General features: G+C 38.7%; 1 protein-coding gene across 8 annotated transcripts in view; it reads right to left on the bottom strand.

The window, feature by feature from the left end:
* LOC139590604 (golgin subfamily B member 1-like) overlaps nucleotides 1-19,707 on the bottom strand; it is a 34,274-nt gene that overhangs the window by 1,363 nt on the left and 13,204 nt on the right. Inside the window, exons 16-29 of one of the 8 annotated variants that reach the window (XM_071428336.1) lie at nucleotides 18,940-19,063; nucleotides 17,963-18,093; nucleotides 17,117-17,164; nucleotides 16,710-16,819; nucleotides 16,274-16,442; nucleotides 15,755-15,859; nucleotides 4,958-15,487; nucleotides 4,652-4,849; nucleotides 4,223-4,374; nucleotides 3,984-4,143; nucleotides 2,570-2,722; nucleotides 1,906-2,073; nucleotides 958-1,055; nucleotides 466-600 (exon numbers count right to left, since the gene is read on the bottom strand). In XM_071428336.1, the coding sequence (XP_071284437.1) occupies nucleotides 466-600; nucleotides 958-1,055; nucleotides 1,906-2,073; nucleotides 2,570-2,722; nucleotides 3,984-4,143; nucleotides 4,223-4,374; nucleotides 4,652-4,849; nucleotides 4,958-15,487; nucleotides 15,755-15,859; nucleotides 16,274-16,442; nucleotides 16,710-16,819; nucleotides 17,117-17,164; nucleotides 17,963-18,093; nucleotides 18,940-19,063 (12,281 nt within the window). Of the gene's footprint in view, nucleotides 1-465; nucleotides 601-957; nucleotides 1,056-1,905; nucleotides 2,074-2,569; nucleotides 2,723-3,983; nucleotides 4,144-4,222; nucleotides 4,375-4,651; nucleotides 15,488-15,754; nucleotides 15,860-16,273; nucleotides 16,443-16,709; nucleotides 16,820-17,116; nucleotides 17,165-17,962; nucleotides 18,094-18,939; nucleotides 19,064-19,707 lie in introns of all 8 variants that reach the window. The other 7 variants (XM_071428337.1, XM_071428340.1, XM_071428333.1 and 4 more) reach the window with 7 other exon arrangements.

Genomic DNA, 19,707 nt, shown 5'->3' with positions numbered 1-19,707 from the left:
CTCTCAAGGTGCTTCATTTATTCAGAATTAATCCCCCCCATCACCAGCTGACTGAATAGTGACTTTCAGGTGATGGTAGTGGGGGACCCTTTATTTATGCAGGTGCATAATGATATTTTCAATCTAACCAGTGGCTCTGCTAAAGTTGTTAAGATAGGAAATTGTTTTCCCATATAACCTGGAAAAAAAGAAATAGCACCGACTACTAACAAATGAACAGTCTAACAGATGAAATAATGTAAAGAAAAAAAATCCCAAAGCCTATAACACTTTTTTGATCTAGTGTTTAACTTAGCTTTTTAACACATGGATTTTCACTACTTCAGGCACTGTGGGCTCACACACAGGTTGTTTATTATTATTATTAGTAGTAGGAGTATCTCAAAAAAAATATCAAAGATCAACAGGAAAACCTCTCAGTAATCTCACCAAAAATAAAAGGTGAACAAATAGTCTGTGTTTTACCTGTTACTTCTCTCCTCAGAGAGTCCAAGAGCCTCTTCTGCAGCTTCTCTCCTCCTCCTCTCCTCTGCCAGTGTTTCTGTGAGCTGCGAGAGACTCTGCTGCATTGACTCATACTGCTGCTCAGACTCTGCAAGCCTGGGAGAAAATAAAATCTGAAATCAATGTTTCATGGACTCAAAAAATTACTTACTTGTTCTTTTTTTATTAGGAGATCTCCTTTTAGCAACAGATTTAATTATAATGAGATGCTTCAGCTTAAATATTGAGATAAAGCCACCAATAATCAGTATATTTATGTACAGATACAAACCACAAGTATTACCAGATGATAACAATTCAAGAATATGGCTTATGATTCATGTAATCCACTGTAAATCCACTCCTTCTCCATCTCCACACAAATGCCTCAGAGGGATAGAAAAGCATTACTTTCACACTCACAACACAGCTGTCAGGAAAATAATATTGCTAATACATGCTCTGAGTCCTGACCTTTTCCTGAGCTCATTTAGCTCCATATTGTCTGTCTCCACAATAATCCCAGATCTCTCCCGTGGCGCTCCAGGGGGAACTTCTGCTCTCGTTTCATCCTAGAAAATATGAAGGGAAAAAAAAAAAACAAACAAGTGACCATTTTTCTACTTGCCAGAAGTCTTTATTTCAAGTACAGAATCCATGGCACCACAAAACAGTGGAATGGATAATTATTTGTGCCACTTAATGTTTTCATTTCCAACTCTCAACAATGTCTGAGGGGAAAAGAAATGCATCTACACATGAACAACTCCAGAAGCAAGACAGTTATTAATTTATTCTTAATTTACAGTTCTTGTTTGGATTTATTTCCATTTATGGAGAGCAAGGGTTGTTTTCTATATGTATTCATATGCTATTTCAGGATGTTCTCTTAATGATTGTTAATGAATAACTAAAGCAGTACAGGAAAGCTTTTTAAGAATAAAGGAATAATGATGAATCATAAAGGACTGGGTTGGAAGGGATCTTAAAAATCATCAAGTTCCAACCCCAAATAATAATCTAACAGATGTGTATGAGGTGTTGGCAAAGGGTCCTGAAATGCTGAACTGGTGATGTAGATCTCACTTCCAAAAATATTACTCCATATTGTAAAGTGATCTACAACTGATGTGAAATTATCACTAAATTTCCTGATCCACTGAGCAGTGATCATCCAGTTATCTCTGCCAGCTGCAGACCAACTCAAAAAAGATGTTTCAAAACAAAACAATACATAAAACAGCTTCCTTAAATGAAAAGTCAAATTAGAGCAGCTTAACAACAACAACAAGGACAGTCACAGGCCAGAAAAACCCTGGGTCACTACAACAAAAAGTACTTTATTTCATTTTTAGCAAGAAAACCAGAAAAGTGTAAGCACAGAAGGAAGAAACCAAAGAACCTTTCCATGTATCTGTTTACCTGGACTGAGCCTTGGAAAGATGTCACTTGCATTGCCTGATATTCCCTCTCCAGCCTCACGTAACGATTCTGCAGATCAGTGTAATGGAGCTGGTTGTCCCGCAGAGTCTGGGAAAGAGTCTTCAGCTGGGCAGACAGGACAGCATTCTCTTCTGCTGACTGCACAACCTGAGAGAAATTCACATCAAAGTCATTAAAATTAGCTCTCCCAGGAAATCCCTGCAGATTTGAGACCTGCTGTTTCAAAATTGCATCCATTTTTTGGCAAGGTCAGATTTCAGTTGGGATTTAAGATGTTTTATGGGCAGAAGAAATAATGAAAGCTGAGCAGTGATTTCCCTTGGCATCAGTACACCTAAACCAGAAGCTGAAATCTTGTTCCAGCTTAGACAGACACCTGTTTCTGTCTCTAATGAAAAATATTTGACTGTGAGTAGAAGTTCAGAGAGTCAAACAAACCTCTCAGAAAAACACCAAGTCAGGAAAGCCTGACAGAAATGACATTTAATTTGAATGTCCATGTTGAGTTCTTTTAAGATATCTATGTTTCAAAGTGAAATACCATTCAATCATGCAAGACACCACCACTTCAGCAATATTCCAACATGAGGCCAGCCCAGATTCACATGAGCTTTTCAGGATCAGGGCTGTTGCTCCAAGCTACCTTGGAATTCATCTGCTGGAAGTGCAGGTCCTTCTGCTGCATCTCCTGAAGGCAGTGCTGCAGCTCAGCCTGCAGCTGGTTCTTCTCAGCCAGGAGATGTTTGATTTCCTCTGCTCCATCTGCACTTCCAACAAGGGAGGCAGTTTCCAAAGCCTTAAAAATATCAGGATATTCAGGGTAAATGGTGCAGGAGCTCTCTAAATAATCCACAGCCCCAACACTAAATACACCCTACAGAATTCCCTCTTCACATTATTTTCTTCTCACAACTTAATACCACAGTTGAAAGACACTTTAAATACAAGACTTTTTTTAATACATATATATAGTGTTAGTACTTGCATTAAAAAAAATTACCACAAAAAGGCAACCCAATCTAATTTTATTTTGCAAATAATGTGAAGCACAAAAATAAAAGGGGAAAAATAGCAAAAGATTAATATAAAACACCTTTCAAAAATTATTTTCAACCTAATAAAGTCTTGTATTCATGACTTGTAAAGCAACTGTTTTGTAAATACTCATTTAAAGCAAAAAGAATCCATTTTGAAAAGAAAAAATTTATTACCAATTTACAGCTTTGGCCTTCTTTATCTCTGGCAGCTCAACATTTTGATATCAATCTCTAATAAGGGAGGGATATGTGCCTCTCTAATGCTTTATGGAATCTATTCACCCATACAATCATGAATAAAAGGTTTTTGCCACATAAAATACACCATTACCCACAGGCATTACTGGCCAATAGCTCTTACTCATGATTGTAATCACAGAAAATGAACAGCACACAAACTACAACTAAAATGCTGGTTTTAATGAAATTAAAATGAATACTGCTTCCTTCATTTGGCACAGAGAAGGTAAATAAGAATATTATTCTAAAATAGCACTTTCCTTGAATCCTTCCTGACAGTCTACAAAACAGCATTTGCCAGCCTGGGTGTCAGCTGCTGCCTTTCTAAACCCAGGATTTTGTTCCTGGCAGAAGCCAGCTCCAGCTGCTTCAGGGGAAGGACACGAACACTTCCATTCCCCTTTCTCCCCCAGGCAGTCCTAGTCCAATCCGCAGTAATGTGGATTTAGGCTCTGAAGAATGAACTTCATTAAGTGTTTAAAATCTCTCTGCATCAACTATACAAACTGTGAAACCTGCTGCCCATGTAAACCACCAACTCTTTTTCAATTCCTTTAAAAAGGCTGCCCCTGAAAATGGGTTACAGCCATAATAAATCTGAAAGAAATAAACCCATTTAATTTTTTTTCAACGTCTTCCTTTTATATTCTGGATTTAACTAATTTAAGACAATAACTTACAGGATTACTACAGACTGCTCTTTGGAGAAGCAGGCTGCAAATTTCAGACAATAAGCTGCTACCTTCCACTTTACACTCCTGCTACATTCCATGTTTTTACCTTGACTGGGTAAGTGCTGCCAGCAGGGAGTGACTTCTTCCCAATCATGTCTTGCTGCAGCCTCTGGAGCTCTGCAATCTGCCGGTCCTTCTCAGCCACTGTGATCTGACACTGATTCCTCAGCGCCTGGGACTCAGAGAGGAGGAGGTTTTTTTCCATTCTGAACACAAAACACCAGATGTTAAGCAATTCTATATTCTTTACAAATCAATGAAGAGTATGAAGCTGCACTGTTGTACCTTAGTCCAGCCAGCTCATTCTGGTATGATGTGATCTCTCTCTCAGTTTCTGCCTGGAAGGCTTTTGTCTGATGCAAAGCCTTCTCCAAATCATCAACCTTGGTCTTCAGTTTGGATATTTCAACAGCTGCAAGGCTGGCTCCTTCTTTAGCCTAGGTTTAATAAACATCATTAGTGAACTGGAATGAAAACTAGATGGGTGAAGTTTGATTAGAACTAAAATTCTAATTACAGACGAAGGTTTTCCCTATTTGCTTTGTTTAACAGAGTAATTACCTGAACTCCCAAAATTGTAAACACACCTCCTCTGGGCATACAATCTTAGCACTGTCTTAGCACTCACACAATCCACAAAGAATCACACACGCCTCTGAGCATTTTCTGCACAAAGAATAAAATGACAGAGCCATGTGGCTAATTACAACTTACCAAAGCTTCCCCATTGTTCTGAGGCACATCCAAACTACTTTTAACAGTGTTTTTCTCATTGATGCTGCTGCAATCAATGGGAAACGAAGCTGTGCCCTGCTTAGCTTCAGAAGTTACCTTCTGATGGCTGAGCTCCTGCAGCAATTTGTCTCGGTCATCCTGGAGACTGGCCATGGCCTTGGCAAACGCTTCCATCTGCTGGGCATAATTCCCACACTCAGCTGAGAGCCTGCTCACCTCCAGCTCCCGACTGACCAAAGTCCTACAGACACTTCCAAAGTCATCAGCCACCTGGGCAAGGCTAACCTGGCCTGCAGCATCAAGGACAGCCCCATGCAGAAGAGAGTTTTCTTTGAGGATACTAATGAGATGGGATTTAAATCCCTCCAATTCAGCTGCAAGTTCACCTCCTTTTTTTCTTTCTGTCTTGAGTTCAGAGGTGTATTTGTTCTGAAGAACTTTGAAGTCCTCTATGATTCGATCTCTGTCGTTCTGCAGAGCAGTCATTGCCTTCCCAAAGGCCTCATTTTGGGATCTCAACTCCCTGTTTTGAGACTGAACTTCAAGCAGCATCTTCTCTGCAGAAGCATCAGGCTTATCTCCATCCTCAAGTGTCAAAAGAGTCCCACTGTATTCCTCATCTGCATTTCTGCCTCTGGATTTCTGGAGCTCCTGAACCTTTTTCTGAAGCTTTCCTCCATGCTGCCCATTGGATTCTTTTTTCTGAATACTCTCACTACTTAGCAGCTTCTCTCCAGACTCAGAAACAAGTTTCTCTTTGTTTAGTGATGCAATTAGAGATTCTAAATCACTTACTTTAGATGCCAATTTTTTATTCTCATGTTCCAAGGTCACAGCAGCCCCCTTCTGCACTTCAGTGGAAAGCTGCATCTCTTTAATTTGTTTTTGAAGATTGTATTTTTCATGCTCAAGGCTTTTAATACACTCCAATTTCTGCTTAAGTAAGTCCTTCAGCTGATGATCTTTCAGAGATAAAACCTGGTTTAGATCCTCCCTGTATTTTATCAACTGTGCACTCAGCATTGCATTTTCAGAATGCAGATCATCAATCCGATTGAGGAGGACCCTTAACTCCTGTTTCAAAGAATTAGTCTCACCTGCACTGCCAAGCAGGAGACTGTCCCTCTGGTTTAAGACATCCTGGTGAAGATGTTCCAGCTCCTTGTATCTGGTAAAAAGATCATCCCGGTCGTTCTGGAGAGATGACATGGATTTTTTAAAGGCATCTATTTCACTGGCAATCACAGCCTTCTCCTGAGCTGCTTTTTCTGCTTTCACCTGGAGATTTCTCAGCTCGTTTTCCAGCCTCTGACAGGACTCCTCAGCTTGTTTTCTCTCCATCTGCAAAGACCTTACCTGAAGTTCATACTCTTTGATCTGATTCCTATGTTGAGTCTGTACCTGAATCAGATAGTCTGAAATTTCATCCCCTTTTGAAGAAATGAGTAAGGAAATTTCTTTGTCTTTATTATTTAGCATGACCTTCATTTGCTCAGAAATGGTCATCTGCTTTTGCAATTCAGCATTCATTTTTTCCTTCTCTGCTAGAAGCTCTTGCAATTCTTGCTCCTGTCTCGTAAAATTACTTTCCAGAGCTTTTATCTCTCTTCCTGCACTCTTACTATTCTCTATGAGATGATTTAGAGAATTATTTTCTTTCAGGAGTGCTTGCAAAGCTTCTTCTTTGGACTGAAGAACACTCTCCAGCTCTTGCTGTCTGTTAAAAAAGAAGGTGTTTTCTTCCTTTATCCTGCAGAGCTCTTCATAGCGCTGCATATCAACAGATTTTTGCCTCAAGTACAGTTCATCCTTTGTTTCCTCCACCACAGAATATTTGATATTTAGTTCTTGAATCTGAGTCATTTTATCTTTCAATTCATCTTGCAAAGCTGCTATTCTTTTGTTACTGTCTTCCAGCTGTTTCTCCTTGTTTTGGATGGCCTCTTTGAACTGCATTTCCCAGGTTTTCATCTCAGTGATGACCCTGTCCCTGTCATCCTGGAGGGAGGACATGCACTTCGTGAAAGCAGCCAGTCGTGCCAGAGCTGCGTTCAGCTCTGCCTGCAGCTGCTTGTTCTGAGACTCCTTGGTGCTGACCTCCTCCTGCAAACCCTGGACCTCACCCATCACCCGATCCTTTTCTCTCTGGAGTGCACCGTGTCTTTCCTCCAGGTTCGAAATTTCACTTTTGTGAAGCAATTTCAGCTGCTGGAGATGAAATTCCAATTCTCTCTCATATCCTCTCTTTTGAAGCTGCAGTTCATCTCCCTTCTTCTGAAGTTCTTTCCTCCAGTTTAGATTCTCTTCTTTAAGCCTGTCCACTTCCCTTTTTGACTGATCCAACAGGTTCATCTGTGCAGTAAGCTTTCCCTTGAGATTAAGTATTTCATCATTTGATTCTGCCAGCTTTTCTGAGGCATTACTTAAGTCCTTTTCAAATTTTTCACTTTTTGACTGTGACAATTTCACAGATCTTTCCAAATCCAGGATCAGCTCCTGGAACTTGATAGAATCCTTTTGCAATTGGTTGATCTCCTGCTGTTTCTCCTTTAAGAGTTCTTGCAATTCTTTTGTTTTGTTTTTAGTCCCATTATTATCCCTCTGAGCACTTTTCACCTTTTCCTCAAATATCTTTACAAGATGGAGCTGCTGCTCTTCCTTTTCTCTAACTGCATTAGATTTTTCTGCTTTTAACTCTTCCAGCTGCTGTAATAACAAGTTATTCTGTACCTGTGCTGATTTCATCCTATCAGTAAGATGATCAACTTTTTTTACATGATTAAGCAATTCTGTCTCAAGAAATTCTCTCTCACTCTTTACTTTGTAAGAACTTTCTTGTACATTTTCTAATTCTTCCTGTAACAGGCATTTGTCATCCTCTAAAATCTTAACTTTTTCATTTAGATTAACAATTTCTTGTGTTAGACTTTTAAATTCCATGTCCAGCTTTGTTAGACAATGAGTTTTGTGGAGCAAAGATTTCTCAGTTTCTTGTGCTTTTTCTGAAATTAATTCTCTTTCTTTTTCTAGGACAAGCACAGCTTGTTCTTTTTCAGAGAGTTTATTCTTTAACACATTAATGTCCTTTAACAGTGATTCATTCTCACATAATGCATCACTGATTTTGGATTGTGTATCATTTTGGTACACTTCCATTTGAACCTGTAGCTCTCCCAAGGCGGCTTTGGTTACAGTGATGTTATTATGAAGTACATCATTCTCATTCTGAATTTTCTCTAAAGACTGCTTTAGGTTTTCAGAGGTTTGTTTCAGCTGCTCGTTCTCCTCCATCAGCTGGTGGTTCTGCTCAGTGAGCTCACACAGACGATCCTGGTGTTCCTGCATCCTGGCCTCCTGCTCACGGATCTGCCTTTCTGCTTTGCTTTGTAACTCCTCGACCTCCATTTTCTTGGACTCACCGAGTTGTTTCAGTTGGTTCTTAATAACCTCATTTTCATCAAGGAGATTATTTAAATGCTTCTGCAGAGCCTCCTTTTCAGACTGTCCTTCCCTGACTCTTTGAACAGCCTCTTGCTTCTCTTTCCTACTGACATCAATGACTTGCCTCATATCTGCCACTTTACTACTGATATTCTCGTATGCCTGAAGAAGCGATTCATACTCCTGCTTTAATTCACTGTGTTTAGCCTTCCATCCTGTCAATTCAACTGTCTGAGAATCTTTTAAGGTATTTAATTGGAAAGAAAAGGCCTCTTTTTCCTGAACTATGGACTCCATGGTGGATTTCAGACTTTCACACGCCGCAGTGAGGTTTTCATTTTCAGTCAGCAACCTCGCATTTTCCGAAGCAAGGCTCTCCTCTCCAGACAAGGGAGCCACAGCACCTGAACTCTGCTTTTCTCTGCCAAGCTCTAACAAGTGCTCCAGCATTCCTGTCTTGTTCACTAGTTCCTCTCTTTCCAACATCAGCTGATCAATCTGCTCCTTTAGAGATTTATTTTCTCTCAGGGCTTCTTTACGTGATATTAAAGCCGCCTGTAATTTCCTTTGGAGGCGCTCTCTGGATCTCTCTTCTGTTACAGCTCTTTGCTCTTGGGCTTTGGAATCATTTAAATCTGAAGGTTTTGCCAGTGGCTCTTCCATTGTTGGCATTTGTTTCTGGATTTCACATTCTGTTGCTTCTCTCAGTTTAGTTTTCCCAGAGTAATCAGTCTCTGATAGTTGAAGAGCAGTGACTTTTCTTTCCAAGTTCTCTTGAGGGGAATTACTTTCTGAACCAACCTCTCCCAATTCCTTTTCAGTCCCATTTCCTTCCTTAAGCTCTTTGCCCAACACCACAGGTTTACTCATCTCAGCCTTCTCACGCAGCATACACAGCTCTGCCACAAGACTTTTGTTTTCTTCACTGAAATGTTCTACCTCCTTTTTCAACTTAATTAGTTCCAAATTGGACTTTTCCAAAGAGCTGAGAAGTTCCTCTTTTTCACTCTTCATGTGTTCAAAGGCTGTTTTGTAATGGTGGGCTTCTTCCTGGCCCTCATGTATGGCTTTGTTTAATAATTCTTTTTCCAGACCAAGTTTCTCTTCTAAATCTGTAAGTGAACATCTCAGTGCTTCTATTTCCTCATTCTTTCCTGCAACCTCTTGCTTAGCCTCAATTCGTGACCTCTGCAGTTCCTCCTGGCTCATCCTGTAATCATCTTCACTTTTTTTAATAAGTGCTTTTTTCTCATCATTCACATGTTCAAGCACTGCCTTGAGCTCTACAGTTTCAGTCTGATGTGCTTTCAGCTTTTTCTGTAGGTGCTTTAGGTCCTCCAACAAGCTGCCCTGACATTGCTCCTCCTGTCTCAAAGACTTTAAACTGTTTGTTTCTTCTTTGTCATCACCAAATTCAACCAATATTTTTCTCAGCTCTTTCCTTAACATCTCTGTTTCCTCCTGAAGTTGTGCATAATCACTTCTTAGTTCTTTTAGCTCAATGTTTTCACTTGGCACTGAAGTGACTGTGTTTTCTGACTCTTTCAAGGATGCAATGTGAACCTTGTTTCTTGGTTTGTCTGATTCCAGACTCCTTGGGTCAGCTTGCTCTTCTCCCAGCAGTGCCTTGGATGGAACCAGCTCCTTCCACTCTAACTGGTTAAAGCCCAGCTCTTTGCATTTTGTTTGGAGAACTTCCCATAGTGCTTTATGCTCTTGCCTGAGCTGCTCAAGGTGGGTTTTTTGATCATCAAAATCTGTTGCCAGTTTCATGTGCTCGTCCCTTTCTTGCTGGAATTTTTTCATATCTTCTTTCATTAACAAAAGCTCCCTCTGTAAAGTTTCTTTTTCTTTTTGTAATTGATTCATGACATTAACGTCACTGCTGAGATTCAGACACTCATTCCCATCTCCAGCACTTGAACGAGGCCCTTCTAAACTGGAATCTTTCAATAATTCTTCCTTCATTTTAAGTTCAGACTTCACCTCTTCAAGAGTCAAGAGCAACTGAGAACGTTCCTCTTGATATGCCCTTGCTCTTTCATCAAGGATAGATTGCAGATGAGCAAGCATAGAGTCCTTCTCCCCTAAAGATTTTAGGTTCTGCTCACAAACATTTTGTTTTTCAGCTATGACATCATTCAGTTCTGCAATATTGTGCTGAAGTTCCTCTAAATAGGATGCTCTTGAAGATACGGTTTTGGTCAGATCACTTATCTTGGCATCTTTTTCTACAAGTTGCTGTTTCAAAGTTTCAAGATGAGACTCAAAATCATTATTTTGTCCTTCAATTAGTTTCAGTTTGTCTGTTAACTCATTAACTTGTTTCAACAGCTTCTCTGCTTTTTTCTGCTCTTTTTCTATTTCTTCCTGTCCACTCTTTTCTAATTTCCCAACTTTTTGCATCAGATCTCTTCTTACTATCAATGCCGCTTGAAGCTTCTTTTTCAGATTCTCTTTTTCCTTGCCCATTTTCTCAAGATTACACTTCATCTCCTCTTTTTCATTCATTAAATCTTTAACCTCAGCTTCTCTACTGCTTAACATAACCTGGTTATGTTCCAGTTCTTTCTTACAATCTCCAAGTTCCTGCAATACTCGGTTTAGCTCTGCCACTGAACTATTATGAACAGCTTCAAGGTCTTCAAGTTTGGCATTTAATGTACTCCTCTCTTCAGAAAAATTCAGCATTTCATTAGACAATGACTCCATGACCTGGGTAACAGAAGAGTCTTTTTCTTTCATTTGCTGGCTTAGACCAGAAATTAAATCTTTCTGCTGATTGACCTGGGATGTTAAGTTTTCAATTAGGTGATCTTTTTCCCCCATTTCTTCAAGGAGATTTGCTACTTTTTTACCTTCAGCCTGCAGCTTTTCTTGACTAGTTCTTACCATTTCTTCTGATTTATTCATCTTGTCCTGAAGAAATTCCACCTGCTTATTTATTTCTGCCAAAGACTCCTCCCTTTCTTTTAGGAGACACTCTTGTTTGCCTACTGTCTCCTTGAGTGAGACCATTTCTTTTGACAGACATTCCATTTCAGACATGTATTTACCCTTCATCTTTTCCATGTCACTCTGCAGCACCTCCTTCTGCTTCTTAAGCAACTCCATACTTCTTAATTCATCTTTCATGGTGTCTATTTCTTTCTGTTTTTCTAGAAGTGCCAGTTGCAAACTTTCTCCTTCTGCTTCTTTGCTCAGAATAGCAGTTACCAGAGTGGAGAATTTTTCCAACTGAGTTTTACTATCAGTTGGCTGCAGTTCAGAATCTGACATTTGTGCCTTCTCTTCTTTACTTAAAAGCCTACTACTAAGTAATGGAGATAAGCTCTGAGTTAATTGCTCTTTTATAAGATCCAGCTCTTGCTGCAAAGACTGGATTTCACTATCTTTTGATTTCATTTCACTTTCTAAACTGCTCAATTGCTCAGTAAGATAATTATTTTGTGAATTTGCCCTGTCAAGTTCTGTCACCCATTTGTTTTCTGACTCAAGCAGACTTAGTTCTAGAGTTTGACATTTAAGTTCTAAATTAGAAAGTTCTTCACCCTTCACACTAACCTGCATCTGTAACTTCTCTTTTTCAGTCTTCATCTGCAGTTTGACAGCATCTATCTGCATCCTTGAATAATTCTCACTGGTTTCTAGTTTTTCATGGATTTCCTGGAGCTCTTCCAATTTCTTTTGCAAATCAGTCTGAGATGCAGTAAGTTGTGTGTTTTCGGCCATCAGTTTACCAACATCATCTTGCAACAGTTTTTTTTCTTTCTCTAAAGACTCCACTTGACACTGCAGACTATTTATTAAAAGCGCGTTGTCATGGGAGTCTTGAGATGATTTGGAATTTACATTGTTGAATTCCAACTTCAAACACTCCAATTTCTCAGCCTGTTCAGCGCACGTCACACGCAGAGACTCCACAGCCAAGTCTTTCTGCTGGAGTTCTTGTTCCTGGGTATTTATTTGGTCTAGTGCTTTTTGGTGCTCATTTTTAAGAGAATCAAGCTCAATAGTCAAAGAATCAATTTTTTTCTGATGATTATCAAGCTTCCTGTTCTTTTCCTGAAATTCCTCACTCAGGTTTTTCATGGCTGTTCCACTTTCTTCTAATTTGGATCTGAGAACATCAATCTCACTAGAAAGAGCACTAACATTGCTCTCTGCCAACTGTACACTGGCATCTTTCTCCTTTAAGGAATTAAGCAGTCCAGCAATAATTTCATCTTTGTGCCCAAGAGCAACGTTCAACTCTGTTTTCAGCTCGTACTGTACTGCAATTTTCTCCTGAAGAGATAAAAAGGCATTTTCTTTCACATGGACTAGCTCTTTAGAGTTTTGTAGTTCTTGTGTAAGTTCATGGACCTGACTTTGGAGTTGAGAAATTAAATGCGTCTTCTCTTCATCTTTTCTTGCTTTCTCTGTCAGAGTTTCAAGTAGACTTTTGTTTTCTGAAAGAGATGATTCCTTTTCTGATAAGGACTGGTCCATCTCAATTATTACATTCTTCTGATACTCTATTTCTTTTTGTAAATTCTCTTTCATTTCCTGCAGCTCCACCATCTGTTTCTTTAAGACACCACACTCAGTCTCTTTCTCTTGAAGTTGCATCTTTAAATTCTCACTGAATGCTGAAATACTGTTGATGGCTGATTCTTTTTCTGAAACAAGTACTTTTAGCTGTTCTGCTTCAGAGGCTAAAATCTGTAACTGCTTCTCCTGCACAACACAAGAATCCTGTAGGGCAGAAAGCTGTGCTTTTAAACTCATGCATTCATCCACCTTTTCTTTTAAAGATGCATCTTTTTTTGCAACTGAGTCATTCAACTGGGATGCTTGTTCTGTCACGTTTTTAAGCTGACTCTGAAGGTTAGAAATAACCTCCATATTCTCAGACAGTTGAACCCTAAGTACATCAGACTCTTCAGATTTATCTTTTAATAACTTAAATTCTTGGGCTTGCCTCTTAAATTCATTTTCTTTTGCCTGCATTGTGTGTCTGAGCTCATCAGCTTCAAAGTTCAGGGTTTGTATTTGGTGCTGGAGATCTGCAATGAATTCCACATATCGCTCTTCTCCTATCACTCTATCTTTCATTTCCTTAATCAAAGCCTCCTTTTCAGAAAGGAGACTTTCTTTTTCCTCAAAGGTCATTTTTAAGTTTTCTTTCTCCATCACCAGGCTGTCAATTTGGTCCTTCAAATCTAAAATACTATGACTTTGTTGGGACAGGTGTGAAGTTAAAGCAGCTACTTCCTCTGACTTTTTGATTACTGTAACACTAATTGTCTCTATGTCTGCTTTCAATTTTTTATTTTCTAGAGCTGATGTTTCTGCTTGGTGCCTTGCTGAAGCAACTTCAGACTGGAGACATGTACATTCATCTGACTTCTCATTCAATAACCTTGAAAAGTCCTCCTTTTCATGCCTAAGCACCTCCATTTCTTTGCTTAATAGCTGTAGCTGATTATTTAACCCTGTGTTTTCTTCTATTTTTTCAAATATTTGCTTCTGAAACTTCTCAAGTTCTGAACCCTGACTTTTCACAGCCAGGTCTCTTTCCTCTACCAACTGAGTTAATTTAGTCTTTTCATCTTTAAGATTTTTTATTTCATCCTGCAATTCTACAACACAAAGCTTACTCTCCTCCATTTCCTTATGCAACGAATCATTTTGAAGATTTTTCTCTTCTAGAGACTTGTTTGCAGTTTCAAAATCCAAAGTTATGCTTTGAATTTGTTCCTGCAGGAGCAAGTTCTTTTCCTTGCTATGGCTGAGCTCTTGGATTAGACCACTGCATTCAGATAATTTATTATTTAACATTTCTTCTTTTTTTATTTCTTCATCTCTAACCTCCTTCAGCTGAATGAGCAGTGATTGCACTTGTTCATGCAACTGTTGGGTCTGTTCCTTGCTTTCAGACAACTGCTCAGCCAGCACATTACATTCCTTTGTTTTCTCCCCCAGCTGTTCTGCAACTGAATTTTCCTTTTGCTTGGCAACTACTGACAGTTGTTCAATCTCTTTTGCCAGAGTGCTTTTATCACAATTTAGTACAGAAAGAGTTTTTTCGTACTCAGCAGTGCTAACAGATAACTTATTCTCCAATTCTGTCACAGCCTGGATTTTCTTTAACAACTCACACTCTTTTACATCCAGGAGTTTCGACAAATTCTCATTTTCTCTGATTAGCTGTTCCTTCTCATTTTCCATTGTCCCTATACTTTTTTTCAGATATTCATTTGCTTTTATTTGCTCTGCCAATTCTTCTTTTTTCTCTTCAAGATCTGTCTGCAATTGGTTATTAGCTGAAGCTTTCTCCTGTGTCTCTATCTCCCATTTTTTAATTTGTTTATGCATTTCATTTAATTGGTCATTAAGTTCTTGGCAACACATCTCTTTGGCTTTCAGATCCCCAATTAATTTAAGTTTTGTCTCTTCATTCTGCTTCTCCAAAGCCCCAAGTTTCTGCTCTAATGAAACAATGAGCTCTTGTTTCTCTTGCAACTCTTTTTTAACTGTTTCCTTATGATCAGTATGTTCTGTGAGTTTTCTGGATAATTCAGCCAACTCTTCATCTTTTTTAGTATTTTCCAAAACCAGTTTGTTGTATGAATCTTTAATTGACTTTAACTCATTTTCCAATGTCTGTGCTTTGCTCTCTTTCTCTTTAAGCAAAGAGTTCCATTTTTCCTTCAGAGCATTGTTTTCCTCAAGCTGAGATTTCATATGTTCCATTTCTTTTCTTTGTTTATCCTCTGTTTCTTGCAGCTTTTCAGATGATTTAGTAATTTGCTCTTTCAGCAGAGCAATTTGTGACTCACACTCCGTGATCTTGTTATGGTACGCAACATTGCTGGCCTTGATTTCGGAGCGGAGATCCTTAATTGTCACACTGTTCTCAGTGCTCTGCCTGATTAACTCCTCATTTTCTTTGGTTTTAGCTTCATTCTCAGCTCTAGTTCTCTCCAGCTCCATTCTCATGGCCTCACTCTGCTCAGAAAGGGCAGAGATCTTCACGCTGGCATCTCTCACATCAGCTGTCTGTACTTCCTTCAGCAAATGCATTTCCCTTTCAGCCTTTGATAAAGCCTCTTCCAAACCTCGCATCTCCTCCTCTTTGCATTGCACTTGATGCTTCAGGATCATAACCTGCTCAGAATATTCTGTCATGTTCAGAGACAGGACAGACATCTCCCTGTCTTTTTCTGACAATGCTTCTTTCAGATTATCAATTTCTCTTTCACGTTTCTGCAGATCTTGAATGAGTTGAGACCTCTCCTCCAAATGGCTTGAATTCAACTTGTCAAGCTCTTCATTTGTCTGGTCCAGGTCCAGCTGCATGGACTCCACCACGCTGTCTTGTTTCAAAGTCTAAACAGCAAGAAAATAATGTTACAAGAATACGCCAAAGACCTGTTAAAGGGAGAAGCTACACCCCACACATAGGACAAGCATTTGAGGTAATCAGACTGTACCCAATGTAAAGTCACAAGATGTTCTTCTTTAGATTGTTTTAGCAAACAGAAAGCTCAGTGTACAAAATTTAAAGCAGCTCACACTGTCACTTTTGCTGACACTTAAATGGGCAATGAAAAATGAACGCAGAATTTCTTCTCTTATATTATTTTTATAAATTACCTTTTCTTTCAGTGTAGCGACTTTTTCCGTGAGATCACTGATGGCTGTTTTCTGCTCAACGTTCTCCACTTCATACACACTGCATTTCTTTAAGGCTTCATTCAGCTTAGTATTAAAAGTAAAAGTTCATGTGATAGAAATACATAGAATTCTATTAAAATTGTGATGTTACCAGTTATAATATTGAGTTTACACAACAGTGAAGTTTATACTTTTAAATTCATAAACAAAGCTTATCATCCCAGTAAAATGTAAATACTTTCATGCAAAGCTATGTTGGGTCTAAGAAATCCTTACACCAAACTTAATGAATGAACAAAATTAAATTATTTGACTTACTTAATTGTACTTACTTACAAAATTAAATTACTTAACAAAATTAAATGAACGAAACTGCAAAGGACAAAGTACAAACTTTCAGACTGGGAAAACAGCAATTCTGTTGGGACACAAATCGAAAGTTATGGTTAAAGCCCATCAGTTCTAATAAGTGAAATAGTAACTATAATTTTAACTTACTTTTTGCTCAACATGCACAAACTTTTCCCCAAGCTCTTTGTTCAGAATATCCTTTTCTTGAAGCAGTTTCCTCAAAGTTTCAACTTGTTCCAGCTTTTCTGTGGTGCTCGCCAGTTTTTGTTCTCTTTCTCCAAGTGAATTTTCAAGGAAACTATTTCTGTCACTCAATCTGAAAAGAAAATACATATTTAGACATTTTGAAAACAAAGCTTGTGTTAAGTTTTCTAAACTTACTAAGCCCAAACTAAGAGAACCATTATTTTTACACTTTCCACTTAAACTCCCAAGTATAAAAGTAACACAACTGCAAACAGAAACACGAGCCAAGTAATTATTTTTTTCAAGTGTTTTGAGAGATTATATGCCTCATTAGAAGCTGAAGTTTAAAGCAGAGAAAGCCAATGGTGTGTGGTGGTATAAAGAACGTTGGTTTTACCCTTTAAGCTGCTCATTCAAGCCAGAGATCAGAATCTGATGCTTTTCCACATCTCGCATTTGTTGGTTGCGCAATTGGGTGAGTTGAGTTTGCAAACGCTCATTTTCATTCTGCAACAAAGCAATGATGGAAGAGCATTATCACACCCAGAGAAGAGAGAGAACTTCACTTTGTTCACACAGCTTTTTGGAGGTTTCAAACACAGTACAAATCTCCTACTCTAGTCAGATCCACTGCACCAATTCAAAAATAAAACCACCAAAAGAAAAGAAAAAAAAGAAGTCATACAACTGCAACCAACAACCAAAAGCAAAACACATCCAGAATCAACAGCAAGTAGGACAAACATGGCAAACTTGTCACCATTCATGAACAGAAGGTGGCATTTTGGAGGAGACAGAACACACCTGCACTGCCCTCAACAGCTGCCCTTCTTCCTCTACACCAAACGTTACCTGTATTGAAAGGCTTTGTTACAAGAGTCTCAATAATTAATGTAAGCTTATCTCTCATCTTAAAACCAGTCATTCTTTTTTATACACGTGCAACTTAACAGTTAAAGAACTATGAGTAATGCACCAAGAGTTTGAGTACAAGATCAGCTGTGCCACTCAGTGAAAATATGGTTCCCAAATTACCACAGTAATTTGTCAGTCAGGCAATACTAAAAATAACTTTTCCTTTTAAAAGAACTCTACTGTTCTTTGTGGGGCCTTCAGTAAATGGTTTTAAAATATAACTATTGTCTAGATAATATCTGGAATTTAGATTGCATGTGTATTTATTTATATAAAATTATGGATCATTTTTATATAAGCAGTTCTTCTCTAAAAATGTGTACATATATATATGAAAAATTAAATACACACACACTCTTACAGAAAAGAAACTTAAGAGATATAAGGGGTGGGAAATTCAAATGTGTCATAACCAAATCTAATACTGGACCTTCTGACAAAGGCAAATTCTTCTCCACAAAGAATTATGAAAATCATGTTGTCTTTTTACTAAGTTTCTAGAACAAATAAAGCTTAATCCTAATCATAATTCTCCACATGCTGAACGAAAGCAACAGGCTTCAACCTCAAAGCATAATACAGGATGTGTGCACTCTCTGACAACATAATTAATGAGTGTAAATTGGGTTTCAGCCATTTTTTGTCAGCTGCCAATTGATGGGTTAGTGTAGGCTGTGATATAAATAACATAAAATGATTCTCTTGCATCATCAGGTTTACACAACCAAAGCTCACCTGGAGCGCCTCCATTCTACCTTGAAGCTGAAATCTGTCTTCCAAATCCTGACAACGCTCTTCCAGAAAAAGTATTTGTTCCTGCAGTTGGTTTCTTTCCAATTCCAGCTCTTCAACCACACTCCGTAAACCTACTCAGGTCAAAGAAGGAAAATTCTTTCAAGAGAAGTCCACCAAAATTCCCCAAGTCTAGAAATGGCTGCAGCTCTTTATTCAAAGTTCTCATCAGTGTTGGGCACAAACAAATCTCACCGATTTCTAGCAGAAATGCCTGAGCTACTACATCCCCAAAATTTAGATGGCAAAAGTACCCTTAACTATTGGAAAACCAAAATAAGTTGCAGAGCTCATGAACTCAGAGGACCTAGCAGAAATATTTAAATATTGAGCCACCACTACTGTGGCTCAACCAATAGTGTGGCTCATGTTACATTAACCACAAGTTGATCAGGTGCTTACAGGATCACATATTAATAAATTATTAATAAACTGGTCTGGACTGACAATTTGTAAGTGAGCCCATTCCATCTTAACAATAAGATGTATTTGCAATCTTTACCATTAATATAAAATCATCAGCATTAAAAACTGAGAATTGCATTTTTAAATTAAGCAGCAATAGAACGGAATTTTGGTTTGCAACATAACTGTGATATAAACTGGAAGCACATTCACAGGAAGAACTCATAACTTAAAACAAACACATGATCTTGCCACATGGGATATTTGATGGGCATCAAAGCCCATCCAATTCCAGTGCTCAGCCATATTGATGCTGTACTTGTGAGCCAGAACTAGGCAGTTCATCCAGCACGCACATGCTTGGAAACAAAAAGGAAGAAAACACAAGCCAAAAAAATCCAACAAAGATTAGAATACACCACAAATGGGCTGTTAGCTGAATTTGAAAACAAAAATAGACACAAAATGCAGATGCTGTGTGCATGCTTTCATCAACTGTCTAGTCGCTATCACACCTGCACTGGGTGAAGGGTACTCTGGCCACCAACCTCCCATGTTTTCTCCTTCAGCTGAGTCAGTGCTATCCAAGGTGACATTCAGCTCTTGGAAGCATTGTTTGCCATCGAAGGGGAATTCTTCCTACACACAAAACATGAGAAGGAAGCTTAACTTAAAGAAGGAAGCAAGCAGGGGTAAGATAATTCAGCTACCAAAACCACAGTTTCAATCCAAAATCCCAAAACTCAGCACTGATTTAGGCACTTAAATGCAAGTACGTGGGATTGCTATGAACTAGAGTGGCCTGCCCAGCTTCCAGATATTATGTCCACAAAAGCCAGGTCTCCCACAGGTTCTTTAAGATAGCTGCAAGCCTTTAAAATCACCCCTGGCAATCTGAGAAGCTAATGGATAACAATGTTTGGATATCTTAATTAGTGCCCTGATTTCTGAAGTTGAGTCCTCTGAAGCATCAGTTAACTAATTATCTTCTTCCAACAGTCTGTTAATGGGACAATGACATCCTAATTCTTAAAAAAGTTACCATTTTTTCATGCAAGGTACACCACCACCTACCTAGAAGTCCACCTGAATGAAGTGGCACTAATTATTCAGTAAAGCTCCACCAGCAAAGAGATTTGTAAAGATTTTATAGAAGATAAAAACAGACTTAACATCTGAAGCATGCACATGGCTTCAGGCATGGGAATTACTCCAGAGAGAACCTTGTGATTTTTCAGTGGAAAGGAGTAAGAGGTGTGAGAATTTCCCATCTTCTGGCTCTG

This window comes from Agelaius tricolor, unplaced genomic scaffold (assembly GCF_023055355.1).
Source record: "Agelaius tricolor isolate 1412-34295 unplaced genomic scaffold, bAgeTri1.0.p SCAF_5, whole genome shotgun sequence".
Classification (NCBI taxonomy): domain Eukaryota; kingdom Metazoa; phylum Chordata; class Aves; order Passeriformes; family Icteridae; genus Agelaius; species Agelaius tricolor.
This window is presented reverse-complemented; position numbering and strand designations above follow the sequence as displayed.